The sequence below is a fragment of the Centroberyx gerrardi genome, chromosome 2 (genome assembly GCF_048128805.1).
Source record: "Centroberyx gerrardi isolate f3 chromosome 2, fCenGer3.hap1.cur.20231027, whole genome shotgun sequence".
Classification (NCBI taxonomy): Eukaryota; Metazoa; Chordata; class Actinopteri; order Beryciformes; family Berycidae; genus Centroberyx; species Centroberyx gerrardi.
Window position 1 is genome coordinate 21,050,281 of NC_135998.1, and position 23,083 is coordinate 21,073,363.

Below are 23,083 nucleotides of genomic sequence, written 5' to 3' on the forward strand. Positions count from 1 at the left end.
GAGATAGTATAAATGCGGTAGAATGTTTACTAACAACGTCTCCTAGTGAATAACTGTCAGCAATATCACTCCATTTGTAATAATACAAATAATCTAATGTATTCATACAACTTGTCTGTACATGTTCCAGAAAGAAAGAATTATGTGTGTACAAGCGCTTCCTTATCCTAATTAACGAGTTGATCTCACAGTGAACCCCCTGAGACACATGGAAAAGAGAAGAGGAATGAGGGAGAAGAGGAGGAGAAATAAAGGGAGTGGAAAGAGAGTTCTTGTGGATTGAGTTTGAGTTCGTGCTCGAGATGCAAGCAGAGGTCTGCTCTCAGACTACAAACACACAGTAGTGAAGCAGCGGCGTTAAATGTACGTGGCAGAACATTCTCACTAATGTTGTATAAGCCTGTGTCCGCCGAAAAGGTCTGAATGCATTTTCAGAATGCTCTCTCTGCCACTAAGCTCTAATAAACAGCATGACAGTAGGTGGTAGGTAGTATTGACATAAAGCCAAAAGCACCGCCAGTACTCTCGGCTGGCACTGGCACAATATAAGCTTAGAATTAAGTGCATCAAGCTTAAATTTGACCAGGAGGGCCATAGGTCAGAATAATCCTCTAATACAGTAGAGACTAACGGCCAAGATGTAATGTGATAGTGGCACAAGGTCACACGCTGGTCATGCCCAGCCAGCACTGCACTCATTCACATTTGGCCCTCCCCCATCCATTCAACAGTACGGTAGAGTAGGATTTGGATGTAAATACGGAGATGTCAAGTGCAGCTAGTTGCATGTTGACGTACATGAAAACCCTTCAAAAGGCAGGATTTATAGACAATGCTGTGGGCAATAAAACTTCAAAAAATATATTCAACAACCAGTAGCGAAAGTAATGATTTCCTTGTCATAGTCCATGTATTATGTGTATGAAACTAATAGAAATGATCAGAAATGTGCTTTGCTTAAACCTCTCCAAGGGGTTTACACCACTGAAACCTGTCAGGTTAATGCGTGTACTGTAGGCTGACTTTTTGAATCTGATTTGCAGAGAAAAGAGCATGCAGAAGAATTACTCATCATCAAGCTGTGGGCCTTGGACACACAATTAGAAAGTGTCCTTTATGCATGTTCAAATTGGACATGGCAATGAGTGACCTCTGTTTAAGGTTAGCGGGGATTAGCAAGGGACTAATTTGAGGGGATTAAATCCACCGCTGGCTATTGCATTGAAGGATGACAAAACTGCTTCCAGGAAAATCTGGAATTCTCCCGCTTAACATCGTCTTGTAAATCTCCTTTTGGATCGCTCTTGGTTTTTCTTAATCACAAAATTACAGTTGAACTAGGATTTGAAAAATCATATTATCATGTAATGGGACTTTACTGGGATTTAGCCAGTCTCGTATTTTCTCCATGTCTCTCAAAAATGGCTGCTTGCCCACAAAAGCTCGTAATTCATAACAAACTTATTCAAGGTAATATTTGTCTTAGCAGATAAAGCTTAATATGGGATCTTCTAAGTGCACTAGAAGTATATTTACAATGCCACTCCCCCCCCCCCCCCCCCCCCCCCCAAAGTAAAGCAGCTGGATGGAAGTAACTGGCATTTACATGACTGTAACGCACTGTGCGTAATCATGTTGATACAGGTATAGTTCAGCAAACAATATTCCACATGTGAATAAATAGAGCTGACATCATTTCAAAGCTTCAGGCAACATGCTGTATAATCTGGGAAGCTAATATGTATGTGTATCTCTCTGTAATACAGGCTAGACTAGAATAGACAAGACAAGAAAAGACTACGCAAGAAGAGAAGACAAGAAGAGAAGAGAAGAGAAGAGAAGAGAAGAGAAGAGAAGAGAAGAGAAGAGAAGAGAAGAGAAGAGAAGAGAAGAGAAGAGAAGAGATTTTACAATTGAGGACTTTGTCAGTGATGTAACAAATATGTCCAGCGATTCCTTCCACATAGTGTTAAAGCAGTGTACCCCGTGTCAAAAGTGCAGTAAGATCTCTTCCTTGCATAAACATCCCTGAATCCTCAGCTCCAAGGCAGATCGTTTAGTTAATGAGACTGCACAGTAATTTGTAGCCAGAGACTTAATTAAAAGCCAGGTAGCGATCGATGGGATCTTTACACAGGGAGAAAACAATGAGTGATCCATTTATATAACAAAGAGCAGTGTCAGTTTTAGAGGGGAAATTAGCAACCCCCCCCTCACCCCCCCCCCCCCACCCCCACCCCCGCTGCATGTACTTCTGCCCCCAGGTGCCTGGAAGAGCATGATATCCAGATAACTGGTCTATAAATTATCAATGAAAATGAGGAGAAAACCAGAGGCAAACGATTACAGAGATTTTGTTGTCATACATAATCTGTAACATTTTGGTAAGACAGAAATTTGTTGAACATGCTGGCTCATCCCACACAAACATCTGCCTCCCATTCATCTTGTTTATTATGTGGATTCCTTTTAATAAATAACAAGTTGTTACAGCTTGATTATTGCATCACTTCACAAGCTAAACTTTAATGAGAGGAAGCCATTTGACAAGTATTGCATGTTTAGAGAACAGGTTCTTGCATCACTGTGATAAGTCATGGAAATGGTGTATGGCACTCATTGCCAATAATCAAACACAAAGAACAGAGCTGTGGTGTGACCTCAACAGATGCAAATCCTTAACATCAACTGCTAATGTCTAGGACCACTAATATCACAAATGTTGTAGGAGGTTTACCCACAGAATAACAAAACACTAAAAGACACTGTTCGTCTGTGGAATAGCCCCTTATCCATTTAGTAATGTATTCATTTAACTGGAGAAATCACCCCTCGTTAATCTGTCAATCTTTTTTTAACTAGAGACACATCTTTCAATCCATCTATCTCATTATCCATCCTCTCCTCGTATGCTTTCAGTGGGAGCACCATTGTTCATCCATCATGTTTTTTTGTCATCTGTGTGTCTGTCCCCAGTACTCTCTCAGCCTTCCACTGAGCACATCACACTGTACCGCCTGCCTTGCTCCCTCGCCCGCTCTCTCTCGCCCGCTCTGCATCTATTTTGGTCGTGTGAGCGTGATAACCTCAACACTTCTGTTCTGCCTTAATCTGTGCTCTACCATTCAGAGCAGCATCGGTGGCAGTAGCGTCCCCAGGAGCAACAGCCCTCGCAGCCCAAAGGGTCACACTTACGATGTTTTCTGCATGGATTTAGTGTGCCTGTGGATTGTGAAGACACAGGGAAGGAGCTCTGTTTGGAAATGATCTTAGGACTGAAACAGCAGTAAAAAAAAAAGTGTTTGATTTGGAGAAAAATAATACTGTATCTCTTTTTGTTGTGGCACATTTTGTGTGGACAATACAAGTATCTTAAGTTTGTCTATGTTGATGAAAATGAATACCTTCTTCACGGCAGAGGGGTCAAGGGCCATTTCAAACCACATGTAAAACATGCAGTGGTGCATCAAGTTACAGTCAGTAAGCCACACATTTTTAAACGATCCTGTTTGATTTATTCATGTCAAAATGGTGGCATCTGGACACTATTCTGAGAGCTGGGGGGAGAAATCCATTAATGTATGGGCATGCTTTTAGACAAATTCAAGGGTTATACATATCAGAAAGTCTATTCTATATCGGGTAAGTCTCAGTGCATCAGCAATAAAATAAGTGCATCAGGAAAAAGACTACATGTATTTATGGATGAGGAGGAGGTTGAATGGGATGTTCTATTGATTTGTGCATGTAACCTGAGCAATGGTAACAAAATAACAACATCAGCTCCAAGAAAACATGTGCACATAACTGACATCTCCAAATGCAAACAGTACTCACATTTCAGAGTCCAGACAATTGTACCTGTGTACAATCAGAAGGAGCCCCATCAATGCAATGAGAAAGGTTTTAAGGATACAAGTTTATATGTGTAGAAATATTGGTTCAAAATCCCACCATCACATTCCACTACGGTCAAGAACATCTGTTTTCCCTCATGACCCATTTTGTTTCCCATTGTCTGATAAAGGAAGCCCGTCTCGGCGCTACAGTTGACAAGAACATTATTCCAGGAGTTAAATCAATGTCCCCTGCATATCGGGGTTGGATGGAGAGAGAGAAGAGCTGAGTGAGCTAAGAGGGAGGGCAGAGGCCTAATGCACGCTACATCTACCCGAGGCACTGCTGCCTGCCACCACAACCCAGAAACAGGCCCCAGAGCCCATCAAACATTGCTAATTATAGCAGCCAAAAAAAAAAATAATACCACATGTAAAATATTTAAAGGAGAAGCAAGAACATGACATCTCATGGAATTGTAAGCTGGTCAAGCAGCCAAGCCTTACGATGTCCATTCTCATTCTTATTGTGTTTGGTTTCAATTAGCATAAGATACCTTTAGGTGGCATTTCAGGTAATATGTCCTCATTTGGCATAGATATGTGGTATATTCATGTGATTTCTCACAAAGAAAAAGCTTTAAAATGATTAAAATTATATTCACAATACAATGTAAGCTTTTCAAATGGGCTATCAAGTATGAATATCCTACAGTTTGTGTTTTGTATGAGTTATAGTACATACATCATCTAGAATATGTGCAATACTGCAGGCTGTAGCAAAGCCCCTGGGAAAGATTGGTTTTGCTGCAATAACTGCTTTAGCTCTACTTGTGGGTTAGGGTTAAAAAAAGTGATTTCAAGCCACACATTAATGTGTCCAGAGATAAACTGGATTGGAATGGCTTATAACTAGATAGCTCATTTACATTTGAACTTAGAGCTCTCCTAGTATTAAAAAATAAACTGGGTAAACTGAGTAATAGATAGATAGATAGATAGATAGATAGATAGACAGATATGAAAAAGGTCAAATAAGATAGCAAGATGCAGCTTGCAAATGGCATGGGAGAAAGGGAAAGAGAGGAAGGAGGAGCGTTTTAGCGTGAGTTGTGGGTGTGCTGAGAACGCAGTCAGGGAAGATTAGTGCCCATGTGAAGGCAGGGGGGATTTGACTGGATTGCACAGGATGACCTGCTGTGTTCATGTAAATAGCAGCAAGATGGACCCTTCCCAGTATAGCTAACACCAGCGACAGACCCTTCCTGATAAAGCATAAGAGTGCAAACACAGTATACCAACACCATGCTAAAACTGTTCCTTTCCATACTGTAGCCCTTAAAGCCCAAACAGAATGAATGATGTCCCTCCCAAATGTAGAATAGTAGCCATGCGGTTCCTCTAAGATACACAGTAGAAACAACATTAAGTGTAGTAGAAACAGGACTCTATAACAGCGAAGACAGAGCCTTACTAGTGCAGTATAGCATTAGCATCAGTCCCCTAATAACCCAGACTGGAACAACAGCACAGTATCCAGTTTCACCTACAAAGACCTCTCACTACGTTAACTGTAGCATCATGACAAACTACATGACAGCTTTACAACGGATGTGCTGCTTAATCTACACTGTATTATAGTCATGCATGAACATTGCATGACTACATGAATATTAATACTTTACCAGAGTGTGAGCAGACTACAGTGCAAGTATACTGTCAGTGCTGTAATGTAGCAATGCACAGACAAGAAACTTTAGATTGTTAAACTGTGTTTGGATTCACATTACCAGCTAATCAATGCAATAGCTGAGCATAGCAATCATCCAGACAGATGGGTGCTGGGTGCTTCCTTTTCCTGTAAATCCATCCACCAGAACATTAACTCTTGGGAAGAGAAAGTGGAAGAGCCCTTAATGCTCCACTAGTTACTAATGAATTAATTGGTGCAAGGCATCATTACAGGATGTCTGCCATGAATGTTATTACTCCCCTCAACCTAATATGACAAATAAGGCCTCATCATGTGCCTTGGAGGATCAGAGTCATTCAAGTATAGAGAGTCTCTACTAGATAGGTCATGTGACAGCTTTTCTCGGCTACCTACCAGGGATTTCCATGACATGTATCCTTCTATGTATCACTACTGTGTGAGTGCACGCACGCACACACACACACGCCCACACACACACACACACACACACACACAGACACAACAACAACCACAGAGCAACGAACAGAAATAACCCCGATTAGCCTAATCTCTGCACTTATCACTTTAGCCCCCTCCCAATTCTATGTCTGTCATCTGTCTGCTTACTGTACTATGCACACCATCCATAAGGAGAACACTGTTCACAGGGGAAAGCCCATGGCAATGGACAGAAGATTTAAGCTACTTTCACCAACTAGTATCTTTTTACTCTCTAGGGGGTTAATGTAATTCAAGAAGAAAAAAGGAATGCTGCTGAATGTCAAAATATGACATGAGATAAAAAAGAAATCAGGATAAAAACAGGTCCCAAATATACCATAATAGCAGCTATTGTTGTACTTTGACTACTGTGGGGCCGCTGAAACAGTTACGCCCCAGGCCCAATAATGGAACATGGCAGTGGGTTGGGGCTAAAAATGAATATGATCTGCTATCAAGGGCTAGGGTTAGGGTTACCACTGTAGTGAAACAGCAAGGTAGGGTATGTTGCAAAAAAAAGTGCATGTATCATACTTACCACTCTGCACTGATAACTGGATAAATAATTTGCATATAGCGTAAAGCTTGGCTCCATTTATTTTTAAGAAATAATATGAATGATTTAAACATAATATATTATTTTAATTTTTAAAAGATCAGCCTGCTTTCTAGAAAATCTATTCCCTCTCTGTTTCTCTGTCTCGCTGTCTCAAAGTCTCTCTGTATCTCTCTCTGTCTCTCTAGCTCTCTCTCTGTCTCCTTGTGTGTCTCTGCTATATGGAGACATGTCTGTTTATATCTTATATCAAATAAAGGACCGAATCGAGGGAGACAGGCTGACAGAGTGACAGTGAAAGAGAGAGACACATATAAAGAGGGGTATTCCCAGTGGGACAGTATACAACACTGGAAGTGTCGTGTCTCACTTTACATTGACAACATGATACACAAAGTGAGCCGTAGAGCAAACAGTTGTCAATATAGGCCAACTTGCAGCAGTTTTTTTTGTTTTTTTTATCATACACTGATCCACCCGCCTGCTTCAAATGACAGGGAAGTGAGCCTACAAGGGCCCTGTCAATACCAGAGTGTCTCTAGGACCTGTCCTCTCAGAACTGACACCATAGCTAAAACAACACAGTGGTCCACAGCTAGGGAACATGTTCTTCATACAGCTGTCAACTCGGGCGTCAAGTACTGAAGAGGTATGTTCCAAAAAGGCCAGAGCGAAAAAGAAAATGATCTACAATTTAAAAAAGTATGTATTAATGGTTGAAGTTCCAGAGATGTCAGTGCTTAAGATGAAAAAATGTCCTAGTTGACAAACCATCACTTTGGTCTGCATACAAGATATACAGGAAGATCCACTTAATAGGATATAGAACAGTGGTTCTGCGCTGTATTATCTTCTTTCTTTTGAAAGAAAATATCAGCTCTCACTAGAACGTCACAGCCTCCCCCTCCCTCTTCTCTCGCCTTTCTCTCTATCTAAGAAAATACCTAAGAAGATGCACTTTGGTTCTTTGTGTGCATGCATGGTATAGGACCATACACCTTGCTTGTATATTTATTCTTATACAATTACTAATTTATTTTACGATTTTGACACATAAATGAAAAACATTAAAGCTTCAACATTTCTGAAAACATATCAACTATAAGTGAATACAGATAGATTCTTGAAGTTTAGGATTTGTAACTCAAAATACAAATCAATTTGACTTGACAATTTGATTCAAATTTAATAAACAAACCTTTACAGATTCGAAATACATTTACTCAAGTTTAGTTGGCACATACTGTCAGTCAAAAGCTCAACCAATTAACGGAAGGTGGAAAAAGGAAAAAGCACTTTAATTCAGATTCAGTGTTTAAAGCTCCTATAATTTCCTCACCACTTTAACACCATGGGTCTGACAATTAACTTTGTACTCTAAACCATATGGCCATGCAATTAACATTCCCTACTGCATTTAACAAGACCAACTAGTGACAGAAGGAGAGCCGAGTGGCTTGGCAAGGGGAAATGGGTTAAATCAGTAGAGTCTGTGGGAGATTGGGTTTTCCAACCCATGGGGCAAGAGTGAGCCTCCCTCAGTGAGTTGAGCTAGAAGACGGTTCTAGGCACAGTACGGTCTGCGTCTAAAAGCCATATCTTACTACACAGAGGACAAGAACACAGAAAGAATGAGGAGAAAAAACTGGATAGCCTTTCATCTTGTTTATTTTGTCTTACAGACAAAATAGGACCGGGGGATGGGGGGTGGAGTCCACAGAGATAGAGAGAGAGGGGGGGAGAGATAATGTGTATTTTGGAGAAGATTAATTGCTAATTGCGTGTACCAAAAAAGACAATTGTACCCCCCAAAAAGTGTGAGCTGCTATTTTGTTAAATCAAATTAAGCACCACATTAATATCTGGGGGAGAAAGATAATTCTACATTTTAATTGCCTTAACATATTTAATGAAGTAAAATCTAAAGCTCACATAAATCAAGTCCACAACCAGGGTTACAGTAATGACAATGTTTTGAGAGCAAGCCAATACTGATAAAGAACACCAAACAAAGCCAAGTATAGACAGCTTAAAGGTATGGATGTTAAAATGTAGTTGATTTTTTTCAGTGACTATAATTTACTATAAAACAACACATTGTTGTAGCTTCAACACTGATGCCGGTGAGCAATGCTGTGGCATGTTGCCTCTCTAGTAAATGGGGAAAAGTTCCCCTTCCTCCAAATATGTCAAATCCAGGCAGACGGTCACACACTGAGACACGTGACAGAGGTCTTTAGCCCCCCGCAGGCTGCAACCCCCCCACACGCAACAAGGAAGATCTGCTTAGCCTCCTACAGCAAGCCTGGCCGCGGCTATCCAGTGCTGTGCAGGCTAATGCAGGGGCTATAGGGTATGGCGTATCCATACACACACACAAACACACATGGAGAACACAACCACACACACAAACAACGCAAATGCACGCACATAGGCATGCACACACACACACACACACACACACACACGCACACGCACACGCATCACACTCATCACATCACATCGAATTACATCACATCACATAAAAGGCAGCAGTCGTATACAGTCATTAGCCAACGGCTGCTCTGTTCCAATGCAGCTTTTACATAGGAGAATCCTGCAGCGGGTCACATTACTGCTCCTTAGTTCTCTATGTGTGTCCTACAACTAAATGGCATTTCAGAGAACATGAAAATGAGGCCAGGCTGCCTTTAATTATCTTCCTATAAATGTCATTTGCTGTTCTCTGTGATGAATGCATTGTATACTTTTTTTGCAGAAATAGGGACTGCTCAACTTGTCTTTGTCCGAGACAGCGTTGCAGTCACTGTGATAAATTGTGTTTATGTGCAGCTCTAACAACTTAAACAGAGCAGAGGTCAAGTACATGCACTGAAATGCAAACAGGTAATTTGAAAACCTTACAACATCACATTTAAATATCTCTCTTTGTCCTTACTTCATTCAGCTTCCTCTTACAAGCTGTAATTATAGAGGCAAAAAGGGCCAACACGACAGGAAATTAATCAGGGGGACGCACCACAGGAATCACTGCTGCTGCTCTGTGATACACACATAAAGACACAAAGACACACATATTGTTCCTCTCTCTCTCTCTCTCTCTCTCTCTCTCTCGCTCACTCTCTCTCTCTTTCTCACACTGTCCTTCAACCTCACACATGATTCAGCACTTTACCTTATGCATGTGTGTGTGCGCGCGTGTGCCTGTGCACCCTGTATGAGGCAGGGATGGTGGTCCCGAGGCGCTGAGGACTTGGCATGACACCTCTTCTGAGACAGGTGAAGCAAGTCCACAACGCTCTATAAACCAAAGCCAACTAATCTCCTTTGGCACTAAACTCCATCTCTTGCTGAGGTGGCAAATCACACAGTGACTTCAACATGCCCCCTTTTTTTCTCACTATGCCAAGGCCTCCCATCACATACTGTCCCACTAACTTTTAATGCGTCTTCATCTATGACAGAGTAATATATTTTATTTCAACTTTGTCTTATGTCCTGACTTGAAATGAGTGTTTCCTTTTTATGAATGTAAATAACTTTGTAAGCACACTGTATAGTAGAAATGATGTATTATGCTATGTTTGTTATTTATTGTTTGCTATGTTATTTTTATAACAAGCTAGTCATGGCTTTAATTCAGCATCACCATTTTGGAGTAAAACAAAATTACCATAAAACATTTTACAATTTACCCAATGTACTGTGGTTAAACTCTCCTCTTCTGCTCCCACCCAGTAAACTAGATACCCAGGTCAGTTGGCTCACATTTTCCCCCTTTCAGATCAATTTACCAGCCCAGTCGTGAATCAACTATGCACCCTTGCTTAGGTAGAAGGATAAAGACATGGGGCCCCACTGACACTCTAATTAAACAGATCAGTTGCAACTTGCTCTGGCGTTGCCTTTAGCGCATACTAGCTATCTCACTAGTCACCTGGAGAAATATCCAGCTGAAAGGAACACCTTACTTCACCCATTATCTTTTCATTTAATAGTATGTCACTAACAATACCAGACGACCATTAAAGTCACCATGAGTCTATTAGTGCATGTAACTGTGAGAGCCAACTCATTCTGTTGAACTGGTGTCATAATGCCTTCATAGAAACAGGTTCTACTCTTGCATGACAAGTCTTGTGGGACATGATTCTGCTGTTGACAAATAAAGTGAAAGTGGAGTTTCACATGTGGGCTGGTGTGCTGCCACAAGCCCAACCTGAGCCCTTGTGCTGGGCTGGGATCTGGCAGGAGGCCTGTTGTCTGTGATGAGCCAGATGTGGCCCTGGGAGCCGTGGGGATTCTCTACAGCAGCTAAAAAAAAAACCTTTCCCCTGGTCTTTACAGCACGGTCTTGTATTTGTTATTCAATATCTAACAAACAAATGAACAAAAAAACAACTGATCTGAAACCAGCACTGGAGGGGGTTGTATCTACAACCATTACTGGTAATGTATATCATGAAGATCTCACTGTGGTGTGGCGCAGTGTTAAGTGTTTGGATGTGCATAGGTAACATGAGCAGAAACTGGGGAAAACAGCCTGTCATGACTAAAAGGTCGTTGAGGTAACTAGCTGTGTACCCAAGAGGGCATGATATAATAAAAACAGAAACATGGCGTAAGCAGGGTCGGAACATAATGGGGTCACGGGGCAAAAATGCCCTTGAATGTTCCTAAAATGTCTGTGAAATTAAAAATGAGAGGGCAAAAAATGCCCCCGATAATTAAAAGTACCCTTTTTTGCATTTCACCCTCTTCAAATTATTTCATTGAGTTGTAAAATATTCATGTGTGAATGTGATTACTGTCCCCTGTGGGCCACCGTTGGTGGGTTGTGGGAGGCGATGACTGAGGGATTCTTTCCGGTGCGTTCTGGGTCAGAAAAATGGAGCAGTTTTGATCAGAAAACAACCAACTACGCAGCCTGAAGCAGTATTGTTAACACCATGTAGCCAGCAATAGAAGAAAATGTTAACCACACACAAACCACTGCGTCAGCAACAAAATAAAGCAACCAAAACTCAACAATCGAAGGGTGGAAGATGGACTGGGAAAACAGCACCACCCTCTTCTGTAAACCCTGCCATGAGTTTCCAGCAATGGGAAAATAAAATAAAACAAATGTCAGTTGTACAAATTGAGTGTGTATTTGCATTGTACCTTGTATTTCTATTTCAAAAAAGTGCCCCCAAAAAGGACCAAAATACTCCTCTGAAAACAAGTGAATTACACTTGTTTCACTTGGCAGCAAGTTAATCTCCAGTTCCAACATTCTTGAGCTCTGTTTATTGCAGGCGTTTTTTTCTGTTCAGTGCTTTGTCATGGCAATGTTAATATTCAGAATAACCTACACTATTCATTTGTAGCACTTCAATTACAATTGCTATGTTGTTTTTTGTTTCTTTTTGAAGAGTGGTCAGTTTAACGCTTCCAAGCATTTCATTTGTTGATGAGATAGTACAGTGAGGAGAGACAGTAAAACTGATAGTGTGACAGCTGAGTATGTATGAATTGAACCCACAGGATACCCCGTCTCATATTCTAAACCTTAAGCAAAATAAAACAAGTGTGCTGGCTTTCTAGGTGCTCAGGTGGATGGGTGGGTTGGGGGGTCTGCATGATTGTGAGTGAGTGAAACTACGTTGACTCTAAAAACTCTGTTAACACCACAGTGCTGTGGTAGCACAGTGTTGTAACTGAGAGAATCACTGAACAAAATATTAAATTGATGTGTTAAATCACAGAGCTGCTTCCTGGTATGTGGATGTGTACCGTACTGCCTGGTGTACGAGCGCACACTGCATTTCCCTTGTGCAGGGCTCTTGGGGCTCTGCACAGTCTAAACAGTGCATATCGTAATTCCCCTGCACAAGCTTTGCGCATTGCAGAAAGTGTTACACATGAATGACTGAGCCAACAAACACACAAATACAAACAGTGGCATCTCCTCCCGAGTACCTAATAAGCTGGGGTCACAGTCATTACGACATGTAATGTTCTACTATGCAACCAAATACAGCAAATTTGATTATACCTCTGACCATCAGCCCTAATAGTAATATTAGGGCTTACGGGCTTACACTCATCAAATTTCATCAAAGAATCAAGTGAAAGGCATTTGCTGTTTTATTTTGATTTGAGTGTCATGACATTGTTTGTTTTTTTCATTATAATGGGCAAAGCCAGATGGAGTCATCTGCTACTCCTTTCTAATGGGTGACAGTGGAGTCAGCTGCTTCAGTCAGACCCATGAGTCCCTTAATGGACATTGACAACAGAATAAGCTACTGCAGCCATGTACTTAAGGATGGCTCCAATAGGGGATGATGGCAGAGAAACAAACTGGCCTGGTCCAGTCTGGACTCTCTGGTCTGTGCAGTGTTGGACCTCAGCCTTGATGAGATAAGGGACTTCTTTATCTCTTAGATGGAGGGACGGGATGTGTGTGGGGGGTTGACAAAGAGGAGGGGGGGTTGGGGAGCACAAGACAGATGAAGGAATGACAGGAATACAGGCTGGTAGAGGACTTGTTGTGGAAACTGATTGAATGAATGACTGACTGACTTCATCCCAAGGCTGATGTAATGATGGATCACCGCTTGTTGCCCAATACGACGGCAGGAGACTGTGTTTGTCCCTCCGTTACAGCGCTAAACCTGCATCCCACACCTAACACGTTGCGACAGCTTGGAGCTTTTTCCACTGTGTGCCTTTTCTTTCCTCTCATCTCGTCTGAATGTGTCTGATTTGCTGTTGTTTTATTCAGCACTTCTATTTCATTCGGTTACACCGAAATAACTATGTTCCCTGAGCATACTACACAATGTATATTTTTAAACAAACTGAGGCTAGACAGAACGACATCTAGAGAGAGAGAGAGAGAGAGAGAGAGAGAGCGAGAGAGAGAGAGAGCAGGGAAGGAAGAGGAGGTGTGGTCGTAGAAAAGAGGGAGACAAAATAAGTGAGACAGTGAGAGTGGGGGGGGGGGGGGGTGTAGTGAGAAAGAAACAGAGACAGATTGATAAGCACAAAGACAAAGAGAGACAAAGAGGAAGGAGAGTGAGCGTGAGAGAGAGAAACAGAGACTGCAGTGCTGTAAGCTCCATGCATTATGACCGAGCCCTACTGCACTGCCTGCCTGCTGCAGATTTTCATTAACCTTGCCGCACCATCTATTTGTGTTTCTAACATGGCCTATACCGGCTCATCCTCCCACTGCATGTACAGCTGTGCAAACTAGATAGTGAAATAATATATTGCCTCATGTTAAATTTATAATCAACTTCCCACCTGTGGATACACGGCAAGACAGTAGCACAATCTATATGTCGCAGAGCCATGCAGCTCGCAGTTTCAGCACATAGTCTATAATGTCGTGTGTTTGTTTCGAACAATGTATTTTAAACGAATATATGTTCCTTCCAAATTTTTTCAGTGTTACTCAGATGCTTTAATAGTATGCCTATGTTTGTGGAGAGAACATATTCAGCTGAAAATAACTTGACTGGCTTTTCTCAATTGAACTCAGATGAGAAGGGATCGGGGTTTGTGTTTCTCAGTCAGTCTGCTTGTGTCGTTACTGCCTGTCACACACATAGAGCCACAATAGAGAGAGACAGAAAGAGAGAGGTGTTTGTTTGTTGTTATTTGCTATGGGAATAGTCTATCTTGATTACTAATTTAGCATTAGTAAGGTCAGTTTTTCGCTTTTGCTTTCCCCGAGGCATCTGCTCCTCTGCTCTACTAGACTTCATAAGGGGCAGTTGGTTTGACTGGGAGTGGATGAAGACTGGCTGTCCTCTGAGTCTGTTCAGTACAGCAGGGATGTTTTCTTTCCCCATCGCTCCAGACTACTACCATGTGCAGGAGCTTATCCACACAAACTACAGCTTAGAGAAATGTCAGTATTCATCCCAGCAAAGCTTTTTTTTCTTTTTTTTTTCTTTTTTATTTATAGCAGAATATGAAGATTAAACTAAAAGTGGAGGTAAAATGTTTTTAAAAAAGGTTGATCCAAAAACATAAACTATAAACACTAAAAATTGTATGCTATTTCCTTTGCACTTTTCATCTCTAAAAATATTTTTTCCCAGTCCATTATTAATTGACTGTTCAGCGTCTCCCAGTTAGGAGGTTGGTTGGGTTCATAGTTCAGAGTGAGAATGAAGAAATACAAATAGTAGCATCTCTGCACACATCTAATGTGGGTGTGTGGGTGTGGGTGTGTGTGTGTGTGTGTGTGTGGGTGTGTGTGCGTGTGTGTGTGTGTGTGTGTGTGTGTGTGTGTGTGTGTGCTTGTGTGTATGTGTACACTCTAAATGATGTAAAATCAGACTGTGAGCCGAAGCACTTTGCCTCCAATGAAACAAACAGCATTGGTAACGGCAGTGATCACAACAAAGTAGAGAAAAACCAAGGGATGGGAAGGGAGCAACGGGCAAGGAAGTTAAGGAGGAGGAAGGAGGAGGAAAGAGGACGAAGGAGGCGGCGTCACGGAGTGGCTAGCTCATTTCAAAATGATTGTGCTATGAGAATTCCAGACCTTAATTGTGAGAGGAGACTGTAACCAATAGCAGGAGAATGTGTGTGTGTGTGTGTGTGTGTGTGTGTGTGTGTGTGTGTGTGTGTGTGCTTGTGAAGACTTCATTACAGAATTACAGTTGATCAAAATGTGCCGACTGAAGACGGTGTTTATCAATGTGTCCTGAGATGGGACTGCACTCCAGTTCCTGACCTGTCCTAAACCAAACATCCATCACTTTTTCCTACCACAGGAAAGGGCTACTCATCATTTGAGTGATATAACAACCCATCTCTGCTATAATACATGATAACTTCAGCAATCTAGTTGTCCCTGATCAGTTGATCTAATAGGCCTGTTGTTAAGTTTCAAATCAAACATAATGGCAATTGGCCATTGCTGAAATGGCATGTTTACTTGGTTGACAGTGTTTGCAATCAAATCCAAACAGTAGCATATTTTCTTTAGTTTAACATTGCTACCAGCTAGAGCACTGGAATAAAATTAATATCTGACCTTTGTGCAGGACACGCCACATATATATATTCTTTTAAATGTAATTTTCAATTGGTCCATCTTCTCTATGACTACTCAATCCTCAAACAAAAAAACAACTTACTCCCAGTACTAGTGTGCACAGTTGCACGATTATTTGATAATCAATGTAATGAAAATGCTAGCCGGAAAGAGAGGAGAAGTGATAGAGTCTGGTTAAATGGTGTGAGTCAAGGAGTGCTATGACTCAATGGAGGGTAATAAATTACTCCGGGCTATGTCCAGCGGGGCATAACTTTGTGGATGTTAACACAAAACGAGTCCTAGGGAACAGACACACCACCAAAAAAAGCTATCATAAAAGAGTGTTATTCTGAAATTCATTTAGGTTCTATTCCACTATCAATTCTTGTTTCTATCTGTTTCCTTTATGTCACAATCTCTTGATAAAATCAATACATTACTGCCTTGAATTCATATCCTTAATATATAGGTAGAACTAAGGCTTTTAATTCTGAGAGAATTTGAAAGGACTAAGGATTACTTTTTATTTCTGATTTTAAATTAATTTCACCCATCACTGAGCTGAAAGTGACATTATCACTTGTTACCCGTAGATAAGCCCTGTGACCAGACTGGTGATTGACAGCACCTGTTAGCTGCATACACGCAGAATTCTATCAGTGCATGAACCTTTCAAGGTTATAACCACGCTGCTCAGAAAAAATGCACCCAGACAGTGCTACAACCACCACCCAGCACAAAAACATAAACAGATATACAACTCACTCTCTCTCTCTCTCTCTCTCTTTCTTGTTCTCTTGCTCTCTCTTTCTGTCTCTTTCTATTTTTCTCACTTTATGTCCACTGACGTACACACACACATACACACATATACACACCTCCTCCCACTGATGTATGTATCTGATGAGTCGGGAGAGTCTCAAGAGACGCAGAAGACTGAGGATCTTGGTGAAGCGGACGATGCGCAGGGCGCGCGCTGTCTTATACACCTCCGAGTCAAATCCTTTCTCCACTATTAGAAAGATATAATCCACTGGGATGGATGAGAGGAAGTCCACAACGAACCAGCTCTTCAGGTAATTCATCTTGATGACCTTGGGGTCGAGGATTATCTCGGAGCTCTCCTCGTTGACGATGCCCGTCCTGAAGTTCATGACCAGGTCCACCAGGAAGATGGTGTCCGAGGCCACGTTGAAGACCAGCCAGGTGGTGGTAGTCTGCTCCGAGAAGAAGGTTATTCCCACAGGAATGATGATTAGATTCCCCATCATCATGATGAGCATTATCAAGTCCCAGTAGAACCTGCAGAGCAACACACACAAATAAATATACAAAAAAGTAAGCAAACATGTCAGCAATGTTGGAGAGAATTAATCGGAAAGGATTACACCTCGCTCAATAACACACAAATAAAAATAAACGAACGTGTCAGGAATAATGAGAATAAAGTTTAATAGGGTAAACCCTGTTATGATAGCAACACTTAATTTATCAAAATAATCACCATAATAATGCAGCCATAGACCTTGCCACATTTCCTAGTTGCGATGTTTTATTGAAGACAAGTTAGAATGCATTAATCTGCTTATCATTATAAAGCTGTGCAATTAGAGGTTTTTCCTCAAAATCCTCCATAATCTAAAAATAAATAAATAAATCACAAATGATCGCTCTATGGAGAGCCTTTATTTACACATCTCAGCAGATTGTGTAGAAGCACAGGTGTATGTGTGTATATGTCAGTGTTTGCACGTGTGCACATGCACATAGCCTGTGTCTGTTTGTATGTTGGAATATACTTGAGTGTTCACAATTAAACTCTCAGGTAGACAGCCACAGGCCAAATAATAAAATCATATGGAAATCTCAGGATATCAATACTAAGCAAAAACAGAATCCCCTTTACACTGTTCAAGAAGAAATATTATTGTGTTTTATGTGATATTAAGTGAAACTCCTTTATAATGTGGCATTAGTCAATACTGAGTTTAAATGTATGCATCCGTAAAGAAATGTATGTCCTTCCCAATTTTCTTTCTCTTCTTTGTATCAGAAGGTAAAGCCAGCTGTGCATTCCCTTTTATGTAATTTCCAGAGACGAGGGCGACCATGTGGAGGTCGTGTGTGAGGGAGAGGGACAGACGACTGCTGTACAACTCTGATGGCTTTGAAGCACCAGCACAGTACCATACCACTTCAAAAAAAGCTTCCACTTGATGATTAACAAGGTGGACTAAAAGGAAAGGCACAGCAGTCAGAAAATACATGGAATGTTCAAAAGTGTTTTTATTTGTCGATTTTTGTTTTGTCATGATCATGACATTTGGTCATGTATCTCTCTAGCTAATAGTAATTAGATCTTAATACTGTAAATCAGAGTTTTTAAAACATCAACAAAGTTACATTATAATGGAGTTCTCCACTTGTTTAACTATTCTTGTTAATAGCCTGTTGCTCCTCTCAAAAATAAAAAATCCAAACTAATATCCCTGCCTTGGCTAAATGACCACACCTGAGCCTTAAAGAGAGTGGAGAAAAGCAGAACCAAAATGGAAGGCCAGCAAACTACAAATCTTTTATGACATTATGAAAGAGCAAGTGTTAAATTACCAGGCAGCAGTTAGGGAAGCTAGAGCATCATTCTTCTCCGATCTCATCTCCAAGAATCATCATAATCCTAGGATACTGTTTGTCATAATTTCTGTCTTTAGTCCCGCTCACGGCTTTACCTTAGAACCCTCCTTAGTTAAGTGTGAAGATTTTTCACCCAAAACGTTGAGGACATAGGACTGCTAATCTCACCTCCTACCACAGCCCTATGCATTTAAATCTTGGTATTTTGTGCCCACTTTGTTCCCACCACCCTACCATTCCTGGAGGAGGCTGTGTCACATATAAAACCCTCCATCTGTCTGTCTGACATTCTTCCACAACATTTTTAAGGAGGTTTTTTTCAGTCCTTGTATTCTGTCCATCATCAATAGCTCACCAACCACTGGCACCTTCTCACCTGGTTTTAAACATGCAATAATCCAACCCAGTTTAGATCCCATGGTCCTTAATAACCTCAGGTCCATCTCAAAACTGTTTTGCCACAAGTTTTACAGCACAGAGATTGTTCTGCTCAAAGTTACTAATGACTTATTACCAGCAATCCTAATTCTTTTAGATCTAAGCGCGGCCTTTGATACAATTGATGCAGACTTAATAGACTGTCTGAGGCACTGGGGTCGCTATTACAGATACCGCACCCAACTAGTTTACCTCCTACCTTTGCAATAGAAATAGTCACCATAGGTAATTCATCAACCTCTGCACATATTACCTGCGGCGTTCTGCAGGGCTCTACTTTATGTCCCATCTAATTTCCGCTGTACATGCTCCCACTAGGTCACATTATCTGTAAACACGTCTCTTTTCACTGTTACACCGATGATACTCAGTTAAACCTCAAATTTAGCAACCCAAACTGCCTTGACACCCTCCATGAATGCCTTGCAGATACCAAAGGCTGGATGTCTCAACAACAGTAAATCTGAAATTGTTCTGTTTGGTTCCCCCAGCTCCACTAACTCAATCCAGATCAGATTAGGTAGTCTATCTTCAATGTGAAGCCAGTGACCACATTTTTCTTTTTTACTGCAACCTTAGCTTTGACCAGCAGGTTAAGACGGTAATGCAGTCCTGTTTTTTCAGCTGAGAAATATATCCAAACCCAAACCATTCTTGTAATCTACCACCCTGGAGAAGGTCCTCCACGCCTTTATCTTCCCTCGTTTAGACTACTGCAACTCCTTCTATTCCTGCCGGTCCAAAGTCCAGTCAAAAGTCCCTCTGACACCTCCAGCTCATTCAGGACGCAGCCGCCAGCGTTTTGACATGTGTCAAATGTAGAGACCACATTAGATCTTACTGATCACTTTCCAAGTATGGCTAGATCTCACTTAGCTTCATTGCAGACCTTTTAACCCCATATGAACCGGATCGCAGCCTGAGATCCTTCAGCAGAGCCCTCCTTGCCGTTCCTCAGTTTAGACTGAAAGAGATCTGGCATTTGTCATCAGAACCCTACACCAGGGAACAGCCTGCCTGAGGAAATTAGGCTAGAAAAGTCACTGTCTTCTTTCAAATCACTTCTTAGAAAAGTGCTATATAAATAAAAATGTATTATTACTACCATTATTATTCTATTGTCTGACTAAATACCTTGACCTGATTTGAACAACCAACAATAATCAGCAGAAACATCTTTCAAGTCTGTGGCCTATGGATGTGTGGTGGGTCTCAGGTCCTCATGTGCTATCCTGCTTTGGGGACTCAGTGTGAGGCAGGCACAGCTCTAAAAGCTACATGTGCCTGTGTTGATACAGTATCCCTTCATGTCTTGTGATAGGCAGGACCAGAAGTCAACCATGATTCAAAGAGATCAAGTAGTGTGGTGTTACCACTCACTCTGTGTGATGGGGCCCTGTATGAGCCCTTTTTGCCACCACTGGGGCTTTGGTGCTCCTTGCTCCCTCCCTTGCCTAGAGGGAGGACTGCCTGGCTATGTTAATGTCCCTGCCCTCTGTCTTGTGATGAACAGAGCCAGGAGTGATTCATGGGCACCCCACTCTTTTCACAAAGTGTCCTGGCCACTGATAAAGCCGGTGCAACCATGAATGAAAATAGATGCTTTCAGGAATCCTATCTCATGCTAAAAACTCTCCACTGACGCCATCGCTGCTGCCTAACTGCCTGCCTCTGCTCTGCCTTGGTGTCTGTCTACTACTGTGGGTGAAGATGGAAATGGACTGGCTGACTGTCTGGCAGGCTGCCTGTCTGGCTGGCAGACTAGCCATCCAGTAATGGATCTGTTTGAATAAATTAAGCTGGGGCCTTGGCTTTATAAATATCCACAGATCATGTGTCAGATAATTGTCTGCACTTCAGCTAAACGGCAGTCATCTTGTTGGTTAAGAATATCCACCATATACTTTTGCCTCACCAGGCATCAAACTGTCTCACTGGGATCTATGGTTTGGACTTTTCATTTGCAAAGCCTTCATTTAGGCACATTAAAGCAGAGAACATGATGCTCTTCATGTTATTTGATGCCATTCCTCTATTCTTAATAATCGCAACATACTTATGCAACATTCACAGTGAGCTTGAGGACCATCGTTTCTCAGCCCATATAATATAGTGCTGCCTGCATCAGCTCTCAAGATATGAGCAGCAAATCCCATGCACAACATGATGTGATTTTATCTGAGAGTCCTGAAGAGAACAAGAGGGCCGACCTCACCCATAACACTCAGATCAGATGGATATTACACTTCACACAAGAGCCACTGTCAATCTTTTCAGGGTTTATCTGCCACCTTTAGCAACTACCACACAAACACACCTTAAACCATGCCATTTTGAATACAGGTGCTTATAGTTACTGCTATTATCAAGCTCTAGTCTATTGACGTTTACCCCAACATGACAGGAGAGTGCGCATATGTGGGACATGGGTGTCTGTTATTTATGTTCTAAACAAAAGAGGCATTATAGTCTAATGCTAAAGATTTAAATAAGATGCAGCAGTAAAAAATAGCTCCTGCAGATTTATACCTTTTCAGTTTATTTAAAACAAGATACATTGGAAAGAAATATTCAAATCTGAGGGGGGCAAGAACAAAGATAAAGATGAAACCAACATTATAAACATATTCTTAACATTTATTTTAATTATTATAGAAAACATAAGGTAATTAAGTTGGCTTAGTTAGTCAGTGAGAAGGAAGAGAGAAAATAGGAAGAAAAACACTAAAAAACAATAACTCAGAACATTATAGGACATTCTAGAATAACTTGCATAATAATATGCAAAAAAGTGCTATGTTGATTGAAGCAATAATAAATTGTATTTGTTTCAGAATTGTTTACATTTCACAGAACATTAAAAAGCCTCACTCAGCAGCCTGCTTGCTAAGGTTGATACTAAAATGATACTAAAATGACTCGAGAAGAAGAAAATTATGTAATGTGACATTTTGGTCACACCAAAATGCATTGCACTCTTATATACTAACAATGAAGGATTCAAAATAATTAGAAAATAAGTCGAATTTATATAGACACCTCTCCAAATTTCAATATCAACTTCTGTAAAAATGTTCATCTATAAAAACTGTCATGTCCCAAAGGTCAGAGAAAATGTTGGAAGATTTCCATTCTGATTTTGACAGAATCAAAAGCCTTGTTTTGAAAAGACACTCAAATCAAACCCCACACAGTGCCCGCATCCCCTGTGCTGTAGCTCCACATGCCACTTTGAACATTTCTCTTTCTCCCTCATCTGGATAGGTTGCATGCATACATCACTTCACTTCACTGAAATGAATTCAACATTGTGTCTCACATCTTGAAGTGGAACTGAGAGAAAACAAGCTGCATGAGAATGAAGCTGTTCTTAAAATTAAAGAAGAAATGAAACGCCTGAAAGAATAACCAGTAAAGAACAGTGCAGAAGTTTAATGAAAGCCAAATGTGTGACTTTGACAAAAGTTCTTAATTTTAAGCAACAACTAATGTATGTCTTACTTTCCTTTTAAAGAACCTTTCACAAAGCATGTCCACCTGCAGCGGTGCAGTCAGCTCCAACACCAGCTCCAACAGTGCATTCAGCTCCAGCTCCATCAGTGTATCCATCTCCAGCTCCAACTCCAAGAGTGCACCCAGCCCCAGTTCAATCAGTACATCCATCTCCAGCCCCAAGTCAAAGAGTGCATCCAGCTCCACCTCCAAAAGTACATCCAGCTCCAGTTCCAGCAGTGTATCCAGCTCCAGCCTCAAAAGTACATCTAGGTCCAGCTGTAACAGTGTATCCAGTTCCAACTCCAGCAGTGCACCCAGCTCCAACTGCAGCTCCAACTCCAGCAGCACACCCAGATCCACCAGTGCATCCAGCTCCAGCTCCAACTCCAGCTCCAGCTCCAACTCTAGCTCCAACTCCAGCAGTGCACCCAGCAGCAGCAGTGCAGCCAGCTGTAACTCCAGCCCCAAGTCCAGCAGGGCATCCGGCTCCAAGTCCAGCTACAGCATCCGTCTCCAGCAGTATAACCAGCTCCAGGTCCACCAGTGCACCCAGCTCCAACTCCAACAGCGTACCGACCTGCACCTCCAGCAGTGCACCTACCTCCAGGTCCAACTCTAGCAGTTCACCCACCTCCACCACCAGCTCCAGCAATGCACCTACCTCCAGCTCCAGCAGTCCACCCATCTCCGACTCCATCAATCCACCCATCTCCAGCTCCAGCAGTCCACCCAGCTCCAGCTCCAGCAGTCCACCCAGCTCCAGCTCCATCTCCAGCTCCAGCAGTGCACCTAACTCCAGCTCCACTTTGTGCTCTAACAGTGTACCCACCTCCAGCTCCAGCCCCAAAAGTGTTGCTGCACAGCTGCTGCTCCAGCAATGCACTCAC

General features: G+C 41.6%; 1 protein-coding gene across 1 annotated transcript in view; it reads right to left on the reverse strand.

Annotated features, from left to right (window-relative positions):
- hcn1 (hyperpolarization activated cyclic nucleotide-gated potassium channel 1) overlaps nt 1-23,083 on the reverse strand; it is a 65,782-nt gene that overhangs the window by 37,331 nt on the left and 5,368 nt on the right. Inside the window, exon 2 of the mRNA XM_078287911.1 lies at nt 16,508-16,931. Within this exon, the coding sequence (XP_078144037.1) occupies nt 16,508-16,931 (424 nt within the window). The remainder of the gene's footprint in view (nt 1-16,507; nt 16,932-23,083) is intronic.